This window comes from Ahaetulla prasina, chromosome 3 (genome assembly GCF_028640845.1).
Source record: "Ahaetulla prasina isolate Xishuangbanna chromosome 3, ASM2864084v1, whole genome shotgun sequence".
Lineage (NCBI taxonomy): Eukaryota > Metazoa > Chordata > Lepidosauria > Squamata > Colubridae > Ahaetulla > Ahaetulla prasina.
In genome coordinates, this window is record NC_080541.1 from 1,057,829 (window position 1) to 1,082,484 (window position 24,656).

Below are 24,656 nucleotides of genomic sequence, written 5' to 3' on the forward strand. Positions count from 1 at the left end.
AAGAGATGGATGTAATGTTAATTAGAATGTAATTGTTATAATAGATATATTGTGGATGATATAGGTGTAATTTTAACAATGTTATTTGACATAAGTAAGGTAAAGTGAAGATTTTAATTATTACAATTGACACTTTGGATATTTGTAATATTATTTGTTGTATATATAAATGTTAAAGATGTGAAAAGATGGACTATTGCTTACCCTGAAGGTTGGACAGAAAAATTAAAGAAACTAAGTCGGAAATATGAACTATTTTTGAGAGATTGCTAAGGGAAGAAAGACATTTTAGAAGAAACCTTGGTGAATATTGGAAGATGGAACGTTGTTTTGATATTGATTGATGAAGGTTGGATATTAAAAACTACGTACTTTATTCAAGAATAAACACTAACTCAATTGGAAACTTTGGAGAATTCTAGGAGTGGAATGGTCTGATATATAATGGAGTGGAAGAAAAGTATCTTCTTTGTCTTTGGAAGGGGAGTGGAGGTTTTAAGGAACGACTATGGATTATGATTTGTGCTAGATTTTAATTTTTGTTGTTAGTTTTATACCCTGTACTCGGTTCTGGGAAGTCGGGGGGGGGGGGGGGAGGAGGGGGAGGGGAGGGGGAGGGGGTAGAAAATGGATTGATAGTTAATGTACAAAGATGATTGAAGATGTATAATTAATGTAAGATCGGACCTGCCTGGTTACTACTTTAGAATGAAGGGAAAGAAGGAGTAGAAGAGAGAAGGAGGAAAGAGAAGAGGAGGAGGAGGAAAGGAAGGAAGGAAGAGGGGAAGAGGGAGAAGAAAGGAATAGGGAGGAAAGAGGAGAGGATGTAGATAAGAGAGGGGGAGGATGGTTATGGAAAGTAGAAGAAGGTAAAGAAGGAGAGTAAAAGGAAAAGGAAGGGGGTGGTGACCAGGCAGATCCGATTAATTGTATATGAGGGTACATTAAATATGTTATTGGATATGTTATTGGATAAGAATGTCAAAATAATTTAAAAAAAAGAAAGAAAAAAAAAAGAATAAAAGATAAAAAGGAATCGGTGTATTTCAAGACATGGGAAAGATTTTATGTATGGTTAGAAAAGAGACAGAAATAAAACTCAATAAATAGATAAACAATGTTAATAAATGAAAAAGAAATGAGAAAAATGGTAATTAAGAAACAGAAACCCAGGTATCGCCAAAATAGATGGAAAAGGATGAGAGGGGATGAAGAAGAGAAGATTATAGATATAAATGTACAACCATGAAATGATGGATTGGGTAAAATAGAAAAGAAATTGAAAAGAAAGTATATATTATCAGAAGATTGGAGTTGCTCGGATACCAAACAAGGGAAATAATATACAACAAGGAAGAAAGAAAGAAGAGATGAATAGAAGGTAAGATAGAGGAGGTGAAGGAGAGAGAGAGATGGAAGGAAGGAGAAGGAGAGGAAGACAAGTTAGGGGATAAGAGTAGGAGAGAAGGTGAGAAAGGAGGGAAAGAGAAGAGGAGTGGGGGAGAGGAAAGGGAAGGAGGTATGAGGAAGGAGAAGAGGAGGAAGAAGGTAGGAAAGGAGAAGAAGAAGGGAGGGAAAATGAAGGGAAAAGAAAGGGTAGAAGAGCAACTCCAAAGGTAATTAAAAAGTTTTTTTTGTGTGCTTTCTTTAGAGAGAATATGTATGATTATCTATGAATAAGAAAATGTACATTTATAATATTTGTATAAGAAAAATAAAAAAATAAACTTTTTTTTAAAAAAGGAAGAGCAAAAAGGGCATCTTGGAGCAGCCCCCCCCCGGCCTCCCCGGGTGTCCTGATCTCTGGGGCCCCACCATCACCCGCCCCATCCCCCCAAAAAACAACCTTGCCACAAGAGTTGCCCGTTTCCAACATCTGTTCCAGCCGCCCAAAGTTTTCAGCCCAGGCTGAAAAGTGGCCCAGCAAAAACCCAGAGCCAGAAGACCTGGGCTCTCCGAAACCTCACCAAGGCCTGCACGGTTGGGAAAGGCTTCAGATCCTGGGGCTTGGGCAGCTTGGGGATGAGGTCCTCCGGATCCACGCTGACCTAGGAGGGAAGCCGTCCGCCCTCAGTTCCAGCTGGGAGCAGCTGCCCAGGCTGACTCATGTCCCCCCCACCCCCAAATACCCTGGCAGGGGCAAAGCAGCAAAGCCCACCCGCATCTTCCTCTGGCGCGGGCAGAGGTAAAGGTCGAGGCAGCGCTCGAAGCGCTCGTGGATGAAGCGGGGGAAGGCGGGCACACGGCGCAGGCAGTCATGGCGCTGGGGCACGAAGTTCAGCTTGCGCTCCGAAGGCTCCTGCTGTTCCCAGGCGAGTTTCTGCAAGGGGTTGCAGGAAAGAGATGAGGAGGGGGCGAGACCCCATCCCAGGGCGGCTCCTCTGCCCCTCCTGTGGCACCGGCTGGGACCAGGGAAGCCAGGCCCAGCTCTGCTCACCTCTTCCTCAGTTGGGAGATACTCCGGAGGGGGGTTGTAGGACTCCTCGTGTCCAGGCAGGGGAAGTTTGGGGGCAGGCACGTGCATCTTGTGACGCCCCAGGATGGAGTTGTGGTCCTCCTGGGCCCAAAGGTCATAGAAGATCCCCGTGTCCTCCCGGGGCCTCCTCGGCTTGATCCAGCCCATCTTGATGGCGTGCACCAGCCTGGAGACCTGCAAGGGCAGAAGAGCTGCCATGAACCCACCCCGTGATCCTCCGGGAGCCGCAGAGGCCCTACCTGCAGATGCCCTGGACCAGGCCTTCTCCCGCATTCAGCATTTCCTCGCCTTCCCTTCCCTAGGGGAGCAGCCAGGGTACCTGAGCAGTTTTGTTGGGGTTCAGAAAAAGGTTGTGTTGGGAGCTGTGATGTGCCCACCCAGGCACTAAACCGGAAGGGATCTGGCCAGGACCCGGTCTGGGCCCCAATCACTCCAGTGTCTCCATGCTGGGCCTGCTTCTCCTGGGGGCCACTTTGGCACAAGGCAGCTACCTCTCAGCGCCATCCCCCTGACACCTGAGCCACTCTCACACAGCCCCGCCAACCCTTGGGATCTCCGGTTTGTGTGTGGAGACAGCAACTCCTGGGACAGGCGGCACATTCGGGGCAAGGCCAACATCAGGGTAGGCCAAGACCCCCCTCTCCAAAAAGAGCCCTTTCTTTTTTCAGCAGCTCACCTTCTCCTTCTCGACCAAGGAAGGGATGAAGCTCCGTTTGTCCGCGGGCCGGTTGGTCACCGGGTGAATCCTCACCTGGCTGCTGAAGAAGTCCACAGCCGGCTGCAAAGGAGTCAGAGGTAGGATGGAGGGGCTGCAGCTGCAGGAAATTGTGGCTCCCCGGGAGAAAGGAGGGGGCAACAGCCCTTTGCTTACCTCGTACGGATTGAAATTCACATCCCCAAACTGGCCACGCTGGAGACGGTTCACCAGCTCTACTTGCTCGTCCGTCAGCTTCACATCTGCCCCGGTCATCTTGTCCTGGACCGTTCGCCTGGGGGGTGGGCAGAGAGAGTCATGAGCAGCTGTGCTTCCCAGCTTACCTGTCTCTCCCTGCAACAGGCCCCGCCCAGCTCAGCCCAGAAGCCAGGCCCTCCTAGGGGTGGTGGGGGGCCAGCCTCACCAGTAGTCAGGGTTCTCCATCTTCTCCAGGAACCTATCCAGCTCGTCCTTGGAGCGGATGGGCTTGTAAATCTGCTTGCCGTCCAGGTTGTAGCCGATGTGCGGGAAGTCCTGGTACCACTCCATGGGGATGTTGCCCACCGTGTTGCGGATGTCCTGGAAGAAGAAGGGCAGGCAGGGACTTCAGCGGAGGGGGGAGAAGCTTGGAAGAGACTCTGCTAAGGGGGGAGGAGGTTACTTCATCCTGATTCCCCCCCTCCCCCGTCCACCTTCACTTGCTTGCAGGAGGACCTGGCACAGGAAGGAGCCGCCCTCAGAGAGCAACGCAAGAGGGGCTGAGCTGTAGGCACAGGGAAGGTGGGAATACAAAACCCCTTTTCCTCCATGAGGCAGGCGGTACTCAGCGTTATGGACCTGCTCAATCATCCCCCAGCCGCCTTTGCGCCTTTTTTTTTTTGAATTTATATCCCGCCCTTCTCCGAAGACTCAGGGCGGCTTACACTATGTTAGCAATAGTCTTCATCCTATTTGTATATTTATATACAAAGTCAACTTATTGCCCCCCCAACAATCTGGGTCCTCATTTTACCTACCTTATAAAGGATGGAAGGCTGAGTCAACCTTGGGCCTGGTGGGACTAGAACTTGCAGTAATTGCAAGCAGCTGTGTTAATAACAGACAGACTTAGTCTGCTGAGCCACCAGAGGCCCTTTGCGGCCTATCTTGCCAACTATGCTAGAAATCACATTTCTGGCCCCTTTGGAGCAAAGGAAGGGGGCTCCTCGGTGGCCCCCCTCCACCCCCTTCCCTGCCAGCTGACTCAGGGCAAAGCTGCTCCCCCCCTACCTTGGAGGCATCTCCGGGACCCCTCCCTTTCCCACCTGGGTCACCATCCGGGCCCCAATGAGCGCATGGCAGCAAGGAGGGAAGCCAAGGCGGCAGAACCTCTCCAGCAGGAGAAGAGCCTCCCTCCCCCTCCCAGGGCCGGGAATTCATTTCCTAACCAAGAAGGTTGACCATATCCAGGTGACTCATTGCCAAAGCTTCTCTCCTCCCCCCCCCCCGCTTCAAGGCACCTACCCAGAAGTGAAGCTGCAGAAGGAAAAGGGGGTCCCGGGAGCCACTCAAGGGATTTTAGGGGTGCAGCTCCTGCCCAACCAGGGCTGGCAGATGGCCATGCCTGACCTCCTCTTCCTTTAGGCCCATTTATTGGGTCTGGCACGAAGAGTTCGACCGACTATCCCTCCAAGGCGCAACCTCCCCCCACCTCCTGCAGAGCTGAGAGATGTGGGGCCAGAACAGGCAAGGGCCAATGGATGGTCCTCATCTGCCCCCCCCCATCCCAGAGGAGTTTCACAGGCCAGCAGCACCAGCAGAGGGTAAAGGGGAACTTCTGGGAGGGATCTTCTAGGCCCCCCTCCTTGGTGCGGGTGGAAAGGCATTTCACAAAGAGGGAGCCCTCAATCTGCTGCTGCCAGAACCGGGGTGGGATGTCCATCTAGCATTGTCCGTCCGTCCATCCATCCCACGCTTTGAATGAGAGGCTGCTGTGGAGGAGGAGGAGGAGGCAGCGGCACCCAAGAGCAGAGCAGAGCAGAGCAGCCAAGGGCCTTTCCTGTGTGGGGCTGATGCCAGTAGCAGCTTTCCCGCTCCTCCATCTGCCTCCCACAATTAACACATCACTCCCCCCCCCTGCAATCCCCCCCTCCAAGGCACTGCCGTCACTCAGCCACACGTCTGGAAGTTGCTCTTGGAAGAGCAGAGGCATTCCTGGGTGTGCATTCCTGGCACGGATCTGCCTTGAAAATTGCTGGTCCACGTGGAGAAAGAAGAGAAGGGGCAGCAGCCGGAGGGAAAGGGGGGCAGGCAGACTTTGGGATGGGGGGAGGGAAAAGAAATCCCCCCTCCCTGGACAGACTCTGCTGGCCCTGCTCCAGAGCTTGCCAAGGCCTGAGCTGGGAGGGGCCTTGTGCAGGTTTGGGGGGGCAGCCCCAGGTCTTCCCCTGAAAGGGTCCGATGCCCTTAGAAGGACTGACCACCAGTGCAAAGGGCCCACAGAGGAGGCAGGGAGGAAGAGAGAGAGAGAGAGAGAGAGAGAGAGGGAGGGAGAGAGAGAGAGAGAGAGAGAGAGAGATCTTTCTGACTCCTGTTATCTGGACTGCTGGAGTGTGGGAAACAAGAGCAAAGTCAAGGGGGAGATCCTACGGCTGAGGAAGGTCTCCATGTGGGCAGGGGTCCTGCAAGGCTAGGCACATTTTTCCACCAGCTTCCCTCCTCCTCGTTCTCTTCCCCTGCCCAGAGTCCAGAATCAAGGCGCACTTTCCGCAAAGGGCTGAAAGGGAGACCCTGCCTGGCTCTCCTGGCCTCTCCTTCTGCCCTGCGCTGACCAGGTGAGGCCGGAAACCGCAGGCGTCTCTGCCCTGCCCCGCCCCCTTCCCTTTCCTGGCTGTTCTCTCACTCCCCTGCACAGAGGGGGGAAAGCAAGCAGACCCTGGGCCCACCAAGGCAGCTCAGCTCGAGGGATGGAGGCACCTGTTCCCCAGAGAGGAGCCGCTGCTGTCCTGGCCAAGAGAAGAAGAACTCCAGGAGCAGAGCTGGGTTTCTGAGGCAGGCCATGGCCGCCCAGGGTGCTCACCTGAGCCCTCATCGTAGTCCTGACTGGCCGCTTAAAAGGAGGCTGCTTAGGAGGCCCCTGCAATTGCAAGCCAGCTTCCCAGCACGCTATAGGTCAGAATTAAAATTTGGGCTGCAATAGGGCTGTGTTCCCACAAGGTTCTCTTCATTTATTTATTTATTTATTTAAAACATTCATATGCTTTAAAGCCAGATGTGGGACCAGGTCAGAGAGAGATTTATTTATCCATCAATCCCACGGCCTGATGCCCAAGGATTCTGGGGGAGCTGAGATAAAAGCCCAGCCGAGTGAGCTGGACTGGCTGCTACTTCACAGCTCAGCAAGTGGTCCAAGTCCTGCGGCCGATGCTTTGCTGGGTTTTCTTTTGAAACCAGGAATGAGTTTAAATCAGCAACCAAGTGAAGCCTGCAGTGCCAAGCGCAGTCTACCTGCGTGCTGCATCAAAAGTGGACTCAAGTTCCACGTCTCCATGTGCTCAACAACCTGCTGTGTGCCCTGGCTTAGCCACAGCTGAAGACCCTGCGCCTTAACCCAGGAGGTGTGTCTGTGCACCAGAGACCCTTCCCCAATCACTGCCCAGGACAAGAGGATTCTCCTTCCTCAACCCCTTCCCTGGGGACGAGTCATTTGGGTCATCCACAGGGTGGGTTCAGGGGCAGAGGAAGAAACCAATACAGGTGGGGGAGGTTTTCTGTCCCACAGCAAATCTGAAGGGAAGCAGATGGGACCCAGGAGGGCCTGGAGCTGCTCAGGCCTTCAGAAGAGCAGCAGCCCAGCAAGGGTTAATCCTCCCCATCCTGGCCAAAGAAGACCCTCCTCTGTCCTTCCCCAGCTACCTCCAGCCTGGGCTGGGCTGACCTCTGAGCTGACCTCAGCAGGAAGCTCCTAACTGCTGTGGGGAAGCCAGTCGACCGGTGTGTCCCCCCCCCCCTCGGAAGCGCCGAGCCAGCCCAAGTTCTGCATCCAACAGGTGAAGTCAGCGCAGGGCCTCCCCCGCCCAACCCTCCAGCTTGCAGCCCCCAGGCGGGGGCGGGTGGGCAGGCGCTCCCCCCTCCGGAGCAACGCTCAGGTAGGCGTGAAGCGAGGCGGGGAGGGAGGGGCCTGTCGGCCCGACCATCACGGACAATATAAAACTCGCGCGCGCCTGTCCAGCCGCCGCCGTCGCCCAGGAGCCGCCCGCCCGCCCGCCCGCCCGCCCGTGGCTGCCTGTGTGCTGGGAGCGCGGAGAGAGGAGCGGCGGAGGAGGCGGACAAGTCGCGGAAGCCCCGGGAATCCCTCGCCGGGCATCAAGAGGCCGGGGAGAGCCCCGAGTCGGCCGCCGCGAGATGCGAAGTCGGAGCTGAGCCGGTCCGTCTCCGCCCAGCCATGTCCTTCGCCCTGCTGCGCTCGGCGCCCAGCCGCTTCCTGTATCCCGAGATCAGCATGCTGTCGGAGGAGGACGAGGAGAACGGCAGCGGCGAGAGCTCGGGCTCGGACGAGAAGCCCTACGCGCTGGAGGCGGGCGCCTACGGGCTGCGGGGCGGCAAGCGCGGCCCGGGCAAGAAGGGCAGCCGCGGCGTGGCCCGCGAGCCCCGGCAGCGCCACACGGCCAACGCGCGGGAGCGCGACCGCACCAACAGCGTCAACACCGCCTTCAGCGCCCTGCGGACGCTCATCCCCACCGAGCCGGCCGACCGCAAGCTCTCCAAGATCGAGACGCTGCGCCTGGCCTCCAGCTACATCGCGCACCTGGGCAACGTGCTCCTGGCCGGGGAGGCCTGCGGGGACGGGCAACCCTGCCACGCCGGCCCGGCCTTCTTCCACCCCGGCGGCGGCGGCGGCGGCAAAGGCGGCAGTCCGGCCGCCCCGGAGAGCGACGGCTCCCAGCCCAAGCAGATCTGCACTTTCTGCCTCAGCAACCAGAGGAAGCTGGTGAGTGGCTGCTGGAGGGGGGGGGGCGCACCGGGAGGGAGCGGGGAACGGCGGGGAGCTCCCTCCGATCGATCCGGCGCCTGGCCGGCAAAAGGCAGGGCTGGCTCCCCTCAGGGCTCCACTGCCCATGCCGAGCCACGCTTTGCACCCGTCCCCCGTCCCCCCCTTGAAGAATCTGAGTGAGTAACCCAGAGATAAAAGGCAGGGCAACCCAGAGCCTGGGCAAAGCAAGAGAGGGGAGCAGTCCTTGCCTTTTGACAAGCCACGATTGTGCCATCTTGACAACATCTTATTAGCCAAGGCCTGTTCCCACATATTTTGAAGGGCAGTCTGAGGCTTTCCCTATCTTCCCTTGGACCCACAAGAAAGCAGGGATCCGGATCCTCCTCAGAGCCAGCGCACCCACCTGGGCTGTTTCAGGGAGAAAAAAAGGGCTCCTGTGGGTGCTCCCGAAGGGCCCCAACAATTCCAGGGAGCAGAAGACTCCCACTGGTTCCAAACACAACTCTTACCATAAGGGAGGAAGCCCTTCCAGGCCCACTGATCTCTTCAGTGGGAAGCAAAGAAACTCCCTGCACACAAGCACCCCCCCCTCCAATATCAGCACACATGTACAGTTGGAAGGAGCCTTTGGCGGAGGAAGGGAAGACAGAGAGAGAGAAAGAGAGAGATGTTAGAGGAGCTCTAATGGGGGACCCCATGCAAAGCCCAGACTTTCAATCTTGTCCGCTCTAGAATCCGCTGGGGGCTTTGGGGAAGGGGAGGGATCCGGTCCACCCAAGGATGCCTCCTGCTGGCAAAGCCCCTCTCTCTAATAAAGATCAACACTGCAGCCCAGTTTTCCATGGCCCTGGAGAACGCCAGCCTCAGATCTTCCCACACCTGCCGTTTCCATTGCCGCTGCTAGGCGGGATGAGGGGCTTCTCTCCCACCTGGGCTTTAAGCACATATTTTAGGCCTGGGGACCCCTCACTTCACGGACACCCAACATGCCAAATATCCATTACGGTATTGTGAACACCGTGACTGGCAAGCGCAAGGACCCTTCGTACTTACGACAGCTGTCCATCGGCTCCCAATATTTGGGCTTGTGTGTGAAGAGGCTAAAGCCCACCCCCAATACGGCCAAAAGTAGTTGACTGCAAGGCCCTCCAGCCAGAGACTTTTGGCAAGAAATGTGAATTATTGTTAAAGCAAAAAAACATGGAGGGGCAACAGAGGCACGTGGCACACTTTCCGTTGTAACTACCCTTGAAGATTTTAGCTGTGATTAAAAAAAAAACTATTTAAAAATATTTAAAGTGAAACAAATGCATTTCCCCATTGACCGTTTTGGATGTGTTAGTTCCACAACAGCCTGCAATGCTGACGAGGAAACTCTTTTACGTTCATAATGTGTCGCAAGCAGTTCTAGCCTAACGGAAAGTGCCACACAATACAATGTCCACGTTTCCCCTCCCGCGTGGAAGGGCTTAAGCAAGGGCTGCATTTCAGTCTGGGGTACAGAAAACAACCTCTAAGGCAACTGGCCCTCAGCAGGTCCAGGGCCTGCAGGATGATAACCTGAGGCTACAAAGGCTGGGGTGCCCAAGGGCAGAAAGTAGGGTGGCAACACCTGGGAGAAGCCAGCACTGCTGAGGACAAAGCCTCCAAGAGCAGGAGGCTCCAAGAGCACCTGGCTTCCGTGGCGGAAGGCAGGTGGGAAACCCCTGGCCACCCAAAGGCCGACTGGTCTTCTCCTGAAAAGCCACCCTTTGCCTGAGAAGGAGCGGAAGCGGTCCAGGAGCAAGAAATGGGGCTGCCTTCTTGGAACACGACTCCCAGAGGTACCCAGATTAAGACCTGTGGATGTAATTGTGTATACAGGGCAACCAAAACATTTCCTCAAATCAATCTTAATGATGGGTACTTTTGGGTTAATATTCCAAGAAAGAGTCTATGTAACCAGACAAGATAAAAAGGACGTAGAGAGGCATCCAAGGAAAAAAAGCAAAACGATCGGAATTCAATCTTGCCCAGGCTGGGTAGGTGACTCAATTCTCCATTTACTCATCCCGGATAAGATGCTTCACATGAACAAAACCAGCAAACTTCCTGTGGAAAGGAAAGCTGGGGGCCTCGTCCGATGGGGCTCCCTTGACCTCTCCTTTCTCTCCCAAGCGCCACAACACGGGTGGATCCCCACCACCTTTACCTGAACGTCAGAGCAGGGTGGGGAGCCAAAGCAGGCGGCCTTTCCTTCCACGCTCAGCCTTCGAAAGGAGCAAAGAGCAAGAGAGAAGCACAGCCCGCAGATCCGAGAGGAAGTGTGTCTCAGTGGGAAGGACCTCTTAAAAAACACTCTCTCCTCTTAACTCCGGCACCTGCAGCCCTCCTCAAGAGTACATGACACAAACGGCACACAAATGCCTCCCATCTTCTCTAAAGCAGGAGGGCCCCTGTGCAACGCAAGTCTCTCTCTTTGCACTAGGAGAGAAAGTAAGTTACTTCTTAAACATGGCATAGGTGTAAATTTGCAATGCAAATTCCAAATGCTTGTGATTCTCACAGCTACTGTAATTAATTCTCGCAGACACAAAAGTTCCACGCATTTATTTTGTTCCTCTACGTGGTGGCGAGTGTTGGGATCTTGCATCTGGGACTGTGTGCATTTTTCTCCGCAAGCTACCCTCCTGAGGAATTTGAGCAAGAATTCAGGGCAAGAGCTGAGCTCCGTAGCAGCCCAATTCCTAAAGCCCCAGAAGACACAAAAACATTCGGCCACCTCCAGTCTGGCTGCGAAAGGAAAACTGCACTCCCCGGCCAGAGTTTCTCTGCCCTTCGAAAGGGCGTGCGTGCGTGCAAGGAGAAGCGCCCGTGTGCGCACACGTTGCTCTATGGCATCCAGGAACAGAGGCTGCTGTAGACAGAGCCACGGAAAACACACCTTCTTGTGTTTCAGCGTGAAAAGGGAGATTTGCAACAGAAACCTATTTTGCTCCTAGGCAGGCGCTTCTGTAAACCTATCTGCGGAGCAGAGGACCTTCCAAAGGTCATGGCACAGAAGGCAACATCCATCACCCAGAAGGAGAAAATATGTACTGGGGAGACATAACACCCACACCCACCCGCCCAGGAACCCAATGCTATTTTATGGAACATTTCTATCTGGAAAGGAAGCCTGTTTTTGCAACCATTTTGACCCACTTGAAAATAGATTAGCTTGGTCTTCATAACTGAGGTCTACAATTAGGACTCCAATTGGAAAAATTAACTATAACACACGGCAGCTGAGCGTGGTGTGTACCTCTCTCTCTGCTCTTCTGCAACAGCATTCCTTAACTTTGCCAGTGTCAGTCCCCTCCCACTTACTTTGCCCAGAGGACGTCAATAAGGATTTTGAAATGATCTCATACGAAACTTCCAGAAGAGTTGGAAGAAGGAACAACTCTCAGCAAGGAGAAAGAAGCCGACCCTTCATAGTGGGATTTCTTTCTGAACCAGATTAAGGAAGGCTGGGAAAAGAAAGACCATCTGCAGACCTCAGATTTCTCCCTCTTCACAATCAAAGTGACACAGACAGAGGTTGAGAATTGGCTCTCAAACAATACACCTCTGGGTAGCCTGGCTCCTCACTAAAAATGGTCCCAAATTGGAACTGCCTCTTAACGTGGGGAGCCCTATTTAGTCCAGAAAACCCAGCTGGAGTTAATTGGCTGACTTCAAAGCTGGAGCATCTTTGGACCGGAAAAGACCAAGGACAGCAAATTCGGGCAGGATTCATTTTTTAGATGTGTACAGCCAGCCACCCCACCGAAATAGCACCCCGACACCCACACCGTTTTTTAACAGGAAAGAAAAGTCAAAGAGCAGCTGTGGTGTTTCAGGAAAAAGGCCAGGCAGGCAGAGAAGAGAGTCCAGAATTCCTCTGCTGCTGGAATCTGCATGGGGGCCACAGCTGCACAAAACACAAACTGAGGAAGCCGCCCTAGAGCAGGTCGGGTCAACGATTCCTCCAGGCCCACCTTATCCCCTCACTGACAACCACGGGCCTTCCCAGGACACTCCAGGAGAGGTGCCAGGGCTCAAACCTGGGTCATTCTCCCTACAGAAGGGGCGCTCTGACAGCGGAGAAGGCGCTTTCCTTCAGAAGGTCCTGTATCCCATCCATGTCAGTATTTTCCTGGGACTGGCTGCCTCCCAAAAGGTCTTGGGGAGTCCTCCTTCCCTTGCATGCCTTTCGCCACGTTTCTGGCTGCTCTCATCTTGAGTGGGGATCCCCTGTCTGGCAGGCCCCTCCCCCCCAATCTCCAGATTGAGATTAATTGCACAAAAGTAGTGAGGGCCCCCAACAGTTGCTGCATTGTTGCTCATAGCACTGGCCAAAAATGAAAGGCCAGTCATTTTGTTAATTTTGATGTTACCACATTTCCCACCTTACTTCTTGTCTCTAGAGCATTTTAAGAATACATGGATTATACTTTTAATCCAATAGCCAGCCAAATTAACTAGCCATTTATTGATTTTTTAAAAAAAAAAACAAGTGCTAAGCAGTCTAGACAATCAATGCCAAGCCTATTCCAAGAAGCTCCTCAGGCGGCCTTTGGTGCCAGGGTCTCCAGGACTGGGTGGTCGATTGGAAGATGCCCCTCTGGGCGACTTCAGAGACGGCTGAGAGTTTAAGTGCAGCCGTCCCGAAAGGACTTGTAGACAACCACTGAATGGATTCAGACATTTGCAAGAGAACGCAATGGACTATTTCAAGTGTTCCTTTAGCTGCATTTGCATAGTATTGTTCTCAGATGCGAAGGACCCTTCTGGAAGGCCTCCTGGCAGTTGTTTTTTTCCAAGCCTGAAACTTGCTCAAAAGCACATAATTTTTTTTTAACCGTCACACGCTTCTTTTGGTAGTTTAGTGGTGGCATTTTCCTTTCCTTTCCTTTCTCTTTTTGGCAAAGGCAGTCACGCTTTCTCTCACCAACACACCATAAGGGGGGTTGCAGCTGCTGGGCCTCCCATGTTCAAATGATGATCAGCTACTGTGACAGAGGCGCCAAGTCAAGATTGCAATGCTACATTTTGGAAGCAAAAACCAGAGAATAAGCAAACCAGCTTTCTCCTATTGGGCCCGTTATCTGCCCTTTAACTATTTCATGCACAATGCTCCCTACAAGGAGTATAAATCCTTATTTACAACAAGCCAGAAAAAGCCTATATAATACAATTCTATCCCACCCCAGGACTGGCAGGAGGAAGGAAGGATTCTTCTCCGGCCCCCAGCTCATTCCTAAACTCTGCCTTTCTTTCTCAGACTTCTGCCAAACGGGGCCCTCTTCTGCCCACCCACTGACAGAGAGACCCTGGGCCCCTCTGCGACTTTGCTTCTCTGCAGCCTGCTGGGGTGGGAAAAAAATCAGAAGTGGGGACGAGAACTCCGGGGAATGCGAAAGACCTCTGGGTGCCCTGAACGGATTCTCGCCTTTTGCTCTCCTGATGGAAGGTCAAGATGTTCCCGGAGGTGGCGGAATCGTCCATGTGGATGACTGGAAACAGGGAGCACAGCTGGGGCTAGCTCCAAGAGGCCGTCTCTGAGGGGAAGAACCTAGAGACCTCCACTTTCACTTTCATAAACCCAAACAGAATTACAAATAAAAAGAAGGAAGCCCAGAGTTTCTTCTGCTTTTTTTAACACCTCTGGTGAATTAGCGGTTTCTTTAACAGCAGGAATCTGCTCCCACTTTGAAGTCAAGTGGGCTTAATCTCCACCAAGGCAGCTGCACCTCCAGAGGTCTAGAGGGGTCAGGCATTCACAGCGCTGGGGGGGGGGGAGAGGAAGAGACCTCTACACATAGCAAGACCAGATGGGATTTCTGGATCCTTTCAGCTTGAGGGCTCCTGCCAAGGCCAGCCGGTAGTCACTGGATGCTCCAAAGAGCACCAGGAGCTCCTCAAGGCTTTTCCCTCCCACCCCGACCTCCACTGCAGTGTCTTGGAGTGCCAAAGGAGCTGTGTCCCTCCTCCAGAGAAGGTGAGGGGCTGGCATGCAGGTGGCTCAGGTGGAGAGCCTCCCTCTGGTTCAGGGCCAGAAGGAGCCCTCTCCTGAGAAGACCAGGGCAAGCTTTGATGAACTAGAACGCCCTTATCCCAGGGACCCTTTTCTTGGGCAAAGCTCCCCAACTTTCCCCTCCCTCTCAGGCAACAATCAGCAGAAGCCGCAGGCTGAACCGAGGGGTCCCGGGGATCCCTACAGGCGCTTCAGCAAGCAGGGAGAGGCACCTGGAAGCCAGCTGTGTAGCCCCCTTAATTTACTGTTCCTGCTTTTAGGGGCAGCAGAAAAGCAATGGGATCGGGGGAAAAATACGGGCCGGCATTTTCCGGATCCCCATTTCCTCTCCAGACAGCAAGAGGGCTCTTGGGGCCTGAACATCTGGGAAATTCAATGTGGCCGTTCCTGGGCTTTAACGAAGGACAGGGTTGCCCATTAACAACCATCCGCTGGCCATTTGGCCATTTATCTCACTCGTGGGGCCTCCTGACCCCAAGCCCCCCCCCCAAGAAGCTGCCTCAGGATGTTTGCATTTCCCGTAAGGCAACCCTGATCTGCCTCTGAAGGCCCCCAAATGATGACCAGCCAGGGAGACTCTGGCCGTTGCCCAGCCCAAGGGCTTCCAGTTAAACACTACCCCACCACCACCCCGCACCAAGTTGCTTCCCAACTGCAGGAAAGCAAAGGACAGAGAGCCGGCCACTGTCTTCCAAGGGGAGGGATTCTAATAAAGGGGGGAAGGGGCAATCGGCAGCTCTGGAAGCCATGCGCTTCCTCGGAAGGGCTCGCAGCACTGTGGAGGGCCAGGGCTAACAGCCCGCTTGCTTGTTTCTTTGCTTATAAAGGTGTTTGCTGCTCATCTGGCTGCCAGGTGGCTCTTGGCTGCTAGGTGAAGAAGGCCTGCAGCCAGTTCTGGGTGGCTTTGCATAACTTCCCTCTCCCCCTCTGTCTCTTTGCAGAGTAAAGACCGAGAAAGAAAGACGGCGATCCGGAGTTAGCAGGATGGCGGTGGTGAGGCTGGCGGCAGCAGCAGGAACTATGAGGGCGAAATAAAGAGACAGCCTCCCCTGGGCTGCCCTCTGGAGCTGTGCGCTTGTGCCCGGGACAAACTCAAGGGCAACCGGGGGGAGACAGAAAGCCGGAAGGCTGGATCTGCAGGCAAGCCAAGCAGGCTCAGATCTGCAAAGATGGGTGGGTGCCGGAGGCGCAGCTCCTAGGACAAAAGGTTTTTCCTGCTCACCAGGGACTGGCGTCTAGCAGAAGCATCCTAATTGACCCACATCCTAGGAGGCGAGAAGAAAAAGGGGCCCAGGACGCTCAGAGGAGAGTGCTCCTCCGGTACTTATGGATTGCCCTGTTGTCGGAACTGGGTGGACTTTCCTGACTTGATAATAATATAAAACCCAAGTTGTTTATATAGTGATATTTTTGTAAATATGCAACATAAACATCCTTTCAGAACTTCTGATTTTGGTCCTGCTACCTCCAAAATGCCCAGGGTCATATGCGTTCTCTCTCTCTCCCTCCGAAGTTTGTGTCAATTTACACAAGGCACGTGTGTGTTTGTGTCGGTGTAGGGTTAGAGATCAGAAAGGATTAACGCTTCTTAGTATAGGAAGCCCACAGCCAATGACAGGTAGTCCTCGACTTATAACCACAATTTTGGAGCCCAAAATTTATGTTGCTAAATGAGACGACTAAGGGAGTTTTGTCCCATTTTACGACCTTTCTTGCCACAGCTGTTAACTGAATCACTGCAGTTGTGAAATTAGTAACACCTGTTGAATGAATTGGCTTCCCCTTTGCCTTTTCTTCTGAAAGGCTACAAAACAGAATCACGTGAGGCTGGGACACTGTGACCACCATAAATGCGAGTCAGTTGCCGAGCGTCTGAATATTGATCACATGACGGTGGGGATGCTGCAACGGTCATAAGTCACTTTTTCCAGTGCCATTGTTAACTCCGAACAGTCACTAAATGAACTGTTGTAAGTCGAGGACTAACAGCATTTTCTTGGACTTTAGCCAAACCACGTGAGCATGCTCCCTGGCAGCTGGATGCAGGCCGAGCAACCTTGTGCAAAAGAGAAAGGCGGTCAAGAGCTGCCTTGGGTGGCAGGAGGCCTACGCACTCCAGGACAGGTGCCGGGGGGGTTGAGGCAGGGGAAAAGCATCCAGCGGCTTCTGGGTACCCCGTTTTAAAAAGCAGCATCACTTTTCATTGAGAAGAAAATTTCCCACAAACAACAGTATTATTATTAGGGAGCTCAGAAGGGCTTCAAAAAGTTGACGCCACTACCCAAGAGCCAGACTGTCCCTCAAGCATTAAAGCAAACCAGCAGCCAAGTAAAATTTAGATGAAGACCTGAAGATTTCTCAAAATGCGTAAGGTGTAAACATTGGTGGCCCATCAGGATGCTTCCTCTAGGTAGACTAGAGGAAAACATTTGCTGATGTCTTCACTTCTAAAAGTGAAGCCGCAGAGGTTCTGCATACTTGTCCAAAGACACTTGGAATGCCAAAAGCTCTGCAGACATCAATGCAGGGGAAAGATGGAGGCCGGATTCAGGGTCGTACGGCAGAACCGGATTAATGCGCCAACAGTTCTCAAGCCTGCACCAGTGTTGACCCTGGAGCAAAGAGGGCTTTGGTCTTCCTCTGTCAGGCCGAGGGCGGGGGGGGGGGGGCGACCGGTCAAGTCCAGCCTGCCTACTTCTTGCCCACAGAAATGTCAGCCTCTTTTTTTTTTTTTAAAGTTTTATTCTTACAATCATATCAAATAGTTCATCCAGTGTACAGTTATATACAATTAGTCGGGCTTGCCCAGTCACCACCCCCCTTTTTAACACTCTTCCCTCTTCTACCTTCTTCTACTTTCCAGACCTTCCTCTCCTTCTCTTATCTACGTCCTCTCCTCCCTCCACCCTACACCTTCCTTCTCCCTCTTCTACCCCTCATTCTTCCTCTTCTCTTTCCTACCTCCTACTCTCTCTTTTCTCCCTCCCCACCGTTCTAAAATGGTAACTGGGCAGACCCGACCCTGCATTAATTATATTTATACATCTTCAATAAACCCTGTACATTAACCATCACTCCATCTCTACCAAACCCCCCAATTCCCTCCCCTTACCCCCACCCCCACCCCGACTTCCCAGAACAAAATGCAGGGTATCAAAACTAACAATCATAATCTAAAATAATTCCTAAATTATAATCTCTAGTCACACCACACTTAGTCACACTCTCAATTCCCCTCTCCTTCAAAAATATATCTAATACAAAATATTTCCTAAATTTACTCATATGCTATTCGATATTTTTTTATCTGATACTTATTTTGAATATAATCAATCCACCTAGAAATGTCAGCCTCTTGAGGAAAACAAATATCCTAATTTTAAAAAAAAAACATTCAGAGCAGCTGACACCATATCTAAGGGTTTAACCAATTGAACCTGCCACAACCTCAGCATCATTTAAACCAGGGGTAGGTAACCATGGACCCTTTGCGACCGGAGGACTTCCAGAATTCCCGAGCCAGCCCCGGGGGTGTGTGTGTGTGTAAAGGGGCCGTAGCTGCCCACCCCTGGTTTAAATACTCAGTTATTTTGCCCCCCCCAAAAGAACTTTAGCTTCAGATGGCACAGTGGCCTCAGGTGTTGCATGACCAGAGCTGTGTGGCTGGTTTTTGGGTGTCTACAAGCCATGCAATTTTCCACGCTCCATGCCTGAGCCAAAGGTGGAGTTAGAAATTGGGGTTTCTAGCCTGGTGCCATGAAACAGAACCCCAAAGTGGCTCTCAGAGACATCTTAAATAAAAGGGTTTATTCTGAGAAAAAGTGAAGATTCGTTTTTAGGGCTAACCGTCCCCCTCCCCAAAACCCAGCATCTTCTCAGCAACCTTTGTCATTTTGGAGGCACCATATGCTGCACCAAAGGGGGAAAAAACCACGGTCCATCCAGCAGCAAGGTGGGGGGATTCAATTACATCCGCCTATGCGCTCACAAAGATGTGGTGGCACCCAAAAAACTTGCACCTATTTCTTAAGGCAACAGATCCTGCACTTGTAAACTTGGGTTTCTGAAATGGATCCACTTCTGATAAAGATTTCTTAAGACAATTAAAGCATGGTAGTTATATCAAAACCTAGAACAAACAGGGGCAGTTCATTACTTTACTTCATGTTCAACAACCAGAATGGCCAAATCTGCCACAAATTAACGAACTTTGGCTTTAGAGCTCAAACAGAAAAATAAGCCTCATTTCCTCAGAAGCATTTTCCATCTGTCCGTGATCAATGACCCTCTATCCCTGTGGCCAGCACAGGTTGACAGCAGCGTTCCAATATTTGAGGGGCTGCCACAAAGAAAAAGGAGTCAATCTATTCTCCAAAACACCCGAAGGCAGGACAAGGAGCAATGGATGGAGACTGACCAAGGAAGGAAGCAGCCTGGAATTAAGGGGAAATGTCCTGACAGTGGGAACCCTTAACCAGTGGCACGGCTTCCTTCCAGACGTCGTGGGTGCTCCATCACGGGAGGGTTTTAGGAAGAGCCTGGGCAGCCATTTCTCTGCAATGGTATAAAGTCTCCTGCCTGGGGCGGGGGGTTGGACTAGAAGACCTCCAAGGACCCTTCCAACTCTGTTATTCTTTTAAGCTCAGGAAACAGAAACTCTTATCCTGAGCAAACTGGGGAAGAGTCCGGAAGCAATAATCCACAGTAAATGAGAAGGAAAACAGCAGAACAGAGCTTTCACTCTCTTTCAGAGCAATTTTCCCCAAGGACCTGCTGGGCTCTAGGTCACAACTCCAGAACTTGTATATCCAGCACACCTGGAGGGTGAGGATGTTCGTCCATTGTGTTCGAAGAGAACTTTGACATCTAGCAGGTTGTGAGCTGTCCACGATGTGTCTGCAGGTGGCTGGTGAGGCCTATACGGGCACAAAATGTTCTGCCACATGTTGGGCAGACATGTGTGGGCCCCATTACTGCAGCATTTGCAGCTCTGGCTTTGCGGAGTGCTATGGCTGTTCTTCTGTCCTCAGATGTCTGGCAGCCTTGTTGGATCAGCGTGCGCCATGTCAATCGATCTTGTGCCAGGGTTTCCCAGGAGGCGGTGTCGATATTGGGACTTGAAGGAGGCTTTTCAACGTGTCTTTGTATCGTTTCCTTTGTCCCCCTTGCAATCACCATTTACGGATGCGGTGGCCTGGCATCCTTGCAACATGGCCTGCCCAGCGTGTCTGGGCTTTCATCAGCAGGGTGTCAACTGATGGCTGCTCTGGAGAGGACTTCCTGTGTCCGGCACCTTGTCCTGCCACCGGATCCTCAGAATTCTACGGAGGCAGATTGTGGTTCAACTGCCTAGCGTGCCTCCTGTGTACAGTCCAAGTCTCACTGGCATACACCAGGGTCGTTAGTGCTACCGCTCGGCAGACGGATGAAGATCACTTTAGAAAATGACAGACTATCCCAGACTATTTGTGTCTCTGAAATCCTTGTTCAGTTAACAACTAATGTCTACTTTAGCAACCCATTTCTGATTCTAAATTCTTTCCCCCACTTTGCCACTCTGCAAAACCTTTCCCATCATCAGGTTGAAAACCCTGTCTCTACATCACAGTCGGGCCAAATGGCTAGCATTTACACGTGGTGCATGGGGAGGATACAACAGAAGGCCTAAATGATGCGTGCCACCATAAGCAAAGTACTTCTGAGTATTTCCTAAGCAGAAAAGAAAGGTGAGAGATCTGGGAAGGGAAATGAGATGCCAAAAAGTGAACGCCGAGGAATAAAACAGGTGAGCAGAAAGTTCCCTCCGCATCGCAGGTTGCGGTTGGAGCACACTGGTTCTGCGGACCTCCTGCAGCCCTATTCAGGAAGAGTGGACACAAGACAGGCGTTGGAAAGGGCAACAACCACCATTAGCTGGCAGCCCTGACCAAGTTCGTTTGCTGTGTCACAAGCAAATGGAGAGAAGAGAAGAGCCGGGAGGGGGCACAGATTATTCAAGCAGGAGAGAGGAACACGGGCGATCAGAGGCCCAAAGGAGCTCTACCACTCGGAGAACTTCAGGAAACAGACCCTTAAACGTCCTTCAGCAAGAAAGTGGATGCAAAGCCATTAACTCCCCCCCTCACCAGGCCGATGGAGTAGCCGAAGCCGTTAATGGACGGATCCTCCTCCCTTGCTATAAAAATGGCTCAGGGCCTCCAAGAAAAATACAACCGCCTGCCAATGTCGGAAGGCTTTCAATAATTTTCATTTTTACTAATTAAGTAAAAAAGCAATGGGAAAAACAAAATTGCGGGAGTGAAGCAGAAGGCTTACACACTTACACGCACATATATATTTATATTTGTTTTCATAGATTTTCACAGGTATAGGTATGCAAGTCTTGGCATATTCGGGTCTTTTCCCATGTAAGTTTGAGAGTATCTTGGCGACGTTTCGATGAGGTCCCACTCGTCATCTTCAGGCTGGTGCTTACGGCTTCGTGCTTCTGCGAGCAAAGCATGTCGGAGCTGCCGTCTCTCTATAAATACTGGTGGGGAGGTGTGAAGTGCTGGTTTTGTTGCTGTAAGCGGATTGTTAAGACTAATGGGCACACAGCTAGGACCACACCCACACAGGATCCCGACTAATTTGCAAACATCAACTCCATCAACCAATCAAGATGTAACAACACAGCCAACCAACCCGCTTACAGCAACAAAACCAGCAATCCACACCTATCCACCAGTTTTTATAGAGACGGCAGCTCTGACCACGCTTTGCTCACAGAAGCACGAAGCCGTAAGCACCAGCCTGAAGATGACAAGTGGGACCTCGTCGAAACGTCGCCAAGATACTCTTAACCTTACACGGGAAAAGACCCGAATACACCAAGACTTGCATATATATACATATATGTATACGTATATAGATATATAGATATAAACCCTAAGTCATATATGTTATTGATCTTTTTCTTTAAAAAAAATTATGATTGCTATTGCCTAAGTTTCTGTGGAGCTCCTGCACCTGGAATGCAATTTGGACAGCCCCCCCTCCCCTCCCAGAAACAATATGGCTCAGCTTGGTGGGGGAGGCCTCAGGGGAAAACTCAGGCCCAGCTCAGAGCAGGTGACCTTCACAGGGCCTGCTAGTGACCATGGCCTTCCCTCCCAGCTCCTTTCACGCCTGCACCTTCCCCACTGCCAGTCTCTGGCCTCGTGCACCATGCCCTTCTGGCCAATGACCAAAGTGGAAATTGAAGAGCAGCTCTTAAAGTCACCAAGGTCTTGGATCCAGCCTCTTTCTGCACACCTTTTCAGAGCTAGATAGATGCTCCCTGACGCCAACCTCGAGGCAGGGGAGATGAGCTATGAGGCTAGCTCGCTTTCCCCACTCAGCTCCAGGAAAGCCAGCAGCAGACCTCCCAGGACATTCCCCCACCCCCTCAACTGCTGCTTTCTTAAATCAACACCCTCCCCCACCTCTTCCCAGAAGGCAAAGGGAGGAAAGATCCTCCTCTGGGGAAGACCGGGAGAGGGGGAGATCCTGCTCAGTGTTCTGGGTAAGGGAGGGGGGAGGGGGGTCCGTTCTGAGCCGGCCAATAAAAGCACTTTCTGGCCGTGAAAAGCACTGGAGGGCTGCCGGGTATTACGAGCACCACATAAGCCATGGGTAATGCCGGATGCTAAGACCAAGTATGGACCAAGGAGGCAGATCCGTAGGCTTTTTCCTTCAGACAGACTAATTGAAGACAGGACTACTAAAGTCTGTAACTGAAAACAGCAAGAATAAAGCTTGGAGTGAGATCAACTTTCCCATTTTGTAATTCATACGGTTTCTGGATGAAATGTGCTTCCTTGCTAGTAGCTGGAACAATGCATCCCACCAGATCACTATTAAATACCACAGCCTCCCCCCCCACACCGTCTCAGCATCCTCCGGATAAGGCTGGGGGGAGGGGGGGAGTTGTGGCTACCTAAACCCTTTGCAGGGCTGAGACCAAAAGTCTTTAAGGCATGGAGTCTTCCCTCCCGTCCCCTGGCAAGAGGTTTGGTGAAGGCAGGGAGTGCTGGGTGGAGATGACCAACCTGGGCCCAAACTAAGGGGGAAATAACCCAAAGATGACGATGGAGGTTCTCCACCATCCAGATCACAGCTGTCCCAAAGGTGCTTTTCTAAAAGGCGGCTGGGCTTTCTTGTTTTGTTGTTTTTTGATGTTTCGCTTCTCATCCAAGAACTGAAGAAGCTTCTGGGATGAGAAGTGAAATGTCTTCAAGGAAAAGAAATCGAGAGCGCCAGTTGCCTTTTGAAAAAAGCTCTCTCCCCTCTGGGGCCTTCATTCTTTTGGGAGACTGTGCTTGTCAAAACAGATATATATAAATACAGGGGGAGCTGCTGGCAGCGTCCAGTTAAGTAAGCAAGGAGAGAGGGAGGGTCACCCTGAAAGCAAAATGCAGGGAGGCAGATGATAGAAGCCCCAGAAAAGGGGACCTTTGCTCCTCTGCAGTCCAAGGGCCCAAGAAAGAAAGAAACCTGGGACTGAACCCGACCGAAAAATAACCAAACTCTCTAGCCTGGAGGACGCTAAATGAGCTCGCTGTGGCTACAAGAAAGGAATTCTACATTTTCAGGCCGAGTCCTGGGTTTCCTCTGAGAATGCAGCACTCCACATGAATTGCTGAGCAAACTTTAATTCCGAAGGCAGCTGGGGAGGGCTGAGAGATTTGGGGTGCTCGAAGCTACCGGTTTCCTTTCTAATCATGGCTGCTGGTCAGCAACCCGGACAGTCTTTTGCCAAAGGCATCCTCTTAAGAGAGGCCGCTTGCTGACTTTGCTGAGGACTGCTGGATAAAACAGAGTTTCCTTATGACCAGAAAAATAAATATCCATGGCTTTTCTTTGCAAGCGACATAGAAGCCCATGATTACTGAACAATGACTTAATAATCAGTATGCATACAACAGGATAAGAGAGAATAGGGTGGATTTTCATCTTTAAGCCACTTTGTGGAACGTATGCCAGCCTTGAGCAGCATAAAAGCCCAGTGAAAATAAAAACAAAAATAATAAGTGAGCATAGGGATGTACCTATATACAGGACCCTGCTCTGCAAGACAATCCCCCTACCCCTTTCAAAGGCATGGTAAGATACAATTGTAAATCAATATAAATTGGGAACATTAAGAGCAAAGCTAAGAGTAATTTCTGAACCCAAGTGAGGGCTGAGCGATGCTTAAGTTGTGAGCAGACACACATCAGTCTAGTGGCAGGTATCAAGAGTGAAGAGAAGACTGTCTCTAAAGTATGTGGAACGGGGTGTGTGTAGGGGACACACTCTCAATCTTACACAATCCTGACCGGCAACTGGAAGACACTCATTCCTGGAGACCATGTCTCACTGTATAGCTTCAAGAAAATCTCCCGTTCTATTTTTCTGGGAATGGCAGGTTCAGAATTATGACACAATATTTCTTCCTCAAATCAAACATCCTTTCTGCTTTCCTGGGAGTTACCCAGCAATTGCTAAGAAGGACTGTCCACTCACCAGAAAGGAAAAGCTGGCAGGACCGGCTCAGGAGCGTGAGGTTTCCAGCAGCACAAAAGTCCAGCTTTGACTCAGACCAGGGAGCTGGGCAGACTCCATCCGGCTCCTCCCGGCTGTCCTTCCTAGCTCATTTCCCGCAGACCGTTGGCCAAGCCCCTTTGTCCGAGGAACAGGCCCAGAGCACACTCAGGGGGTACAAATGGGAAAAGGGGAACCCTTCGCCATCGCCCCTGCTGCCCCCTCTCTCTTGAATCCAGGGCTCAGGTCAGAGCGACACAAATTCCTTTGGCGAGAACAATATTTACACACACAACAGAAGTCTGTTTTTGTAAATTCACACAAGCAAGAGGGAAGAATGGCTGAGGTGAGCCTTTTCTTCATCTTTTAAATATTGGGTCACTTTAGGGCATACTGGGAAAGAGTTGGAAATACAGGAAGGAAAAGAGCTCCGAGTTGATCAGTTCAATCCTGATCAGCATTGCTCCGTCTTCCAGGGACCACAGGTGTGTGGGCTGGGAGATGTTGGGGATCAATGGCCTATCCACTTCCAGGGCCAAACAAGGGAAAGCAGGAAGGGCACTAGAACCACAAAGTCACAATACAGCAACACCTCAGTGAATAGTGGTGGGAGAGACGGCAGAGTCTGACACAGAACTTCCTTCTTTGTGTTTTAACTGCCTCTTCTTCATGCCAGGCCCTTGGTGCCAAGGCAAGATGCAGGCCGCCCCTGGCAGAGATGCACCTTTAAATCAGAGGAAATGCTTCCTTCCTCAGATATACTGCTTGATTAAAGAGGGACTGACAAACCCTGCACGAGTGGGGCTGGAAGTCCAAACTCCCAGAGAGAATAGGAGAGCGACACAACAGCGTTCCTCCAAAACCTGAAAGGATGTTGCATGGAAAGGCCAGGTGCTACTCTGTAGTTGCAGAGTCCAGAAGAGAAGGTTCC

The 24,656-nt window shown here is 51.6% G+C and overlaps 2 protein-coding genes across 5 annotated transcripts in view; one reads left to right on the top strand and one right to left on the bottom strand.

The window, feature by feature from the left end:
* The window catches only part of BOP1 (BOP1 ribosomal biogenesis factor), a 60,692-nt gene that overhangs the window by 5,013 nt on the left and 31,023 nt on the right, over positions 1-24,656 (bottom strand). For 3 of the 4 annotated variants that reach the window (XM_058179064.1, XM_058179061.1, XM_058179063.1), the window contains exons 4-9: positions 3,595-3,749; positions 3,348-3,465; positions 3,153-3,254; positions 2,438-2,650; positions 2,159-2,320; positions 1,968-2,048 (exon numbers count right to left, since the gene is read on the bottom strand). In XM_058179064.1, the coding sequence (XP_058035047.1) occupies positions 1,968-2,048; positions 2,159-2,320; positions 2,438-2,650; positions 3,153-3,254; positions 3,348-3,465; positions 3,595-3,749 (831 nt within the window). The remainder of the gene's footprint in view (positions 1-1,967; positions 2,049-2,158; positions 2,321-2,437; positions 2,651-3,152; positions 3,255-3,347; positions 3,466-3,594; positions 3,750-24,656) is intronic. The other variant, XM_058179062.1, reaches the window with a different exon arrangement.
* SCX (scleraxis bHLH transcription factor) lies at positions 7,418-15,607 on the top strand. The gene is made up of 2 exons (XM_058179132.1): positions 7,418-8,139; positions 15,124-15,607. The coding sequence occupies exons 1-2, from the start codon at positions 7,594-7,596 to the stop codon at positions 15,160-15,162; spliced, it is 585 nt and encodes a 194-aa protein (XP_058035115.1). The 5' UTR covers positions 7,418-7,593; the 3' UTR covers positions 15,163-15,607.

Bases quoted from the DNA above. Each gene is read 5' to 3' on its own strand.
- SCX (XM_058179132.1), top strand. From the start codon at position 7,594: ATGTCCTTCGCCCTGCTGCGCTCGGCGCCCAGCCGCTTCCTGTATCCC. The intron at 8,140-15,123 runs GTGAGTGGCTGC...GTCTCTTTGCAG, and splicing joins TCAGCAACCAGAGGAAGCTG to AGTAAAGACCGAGAAAGAAA.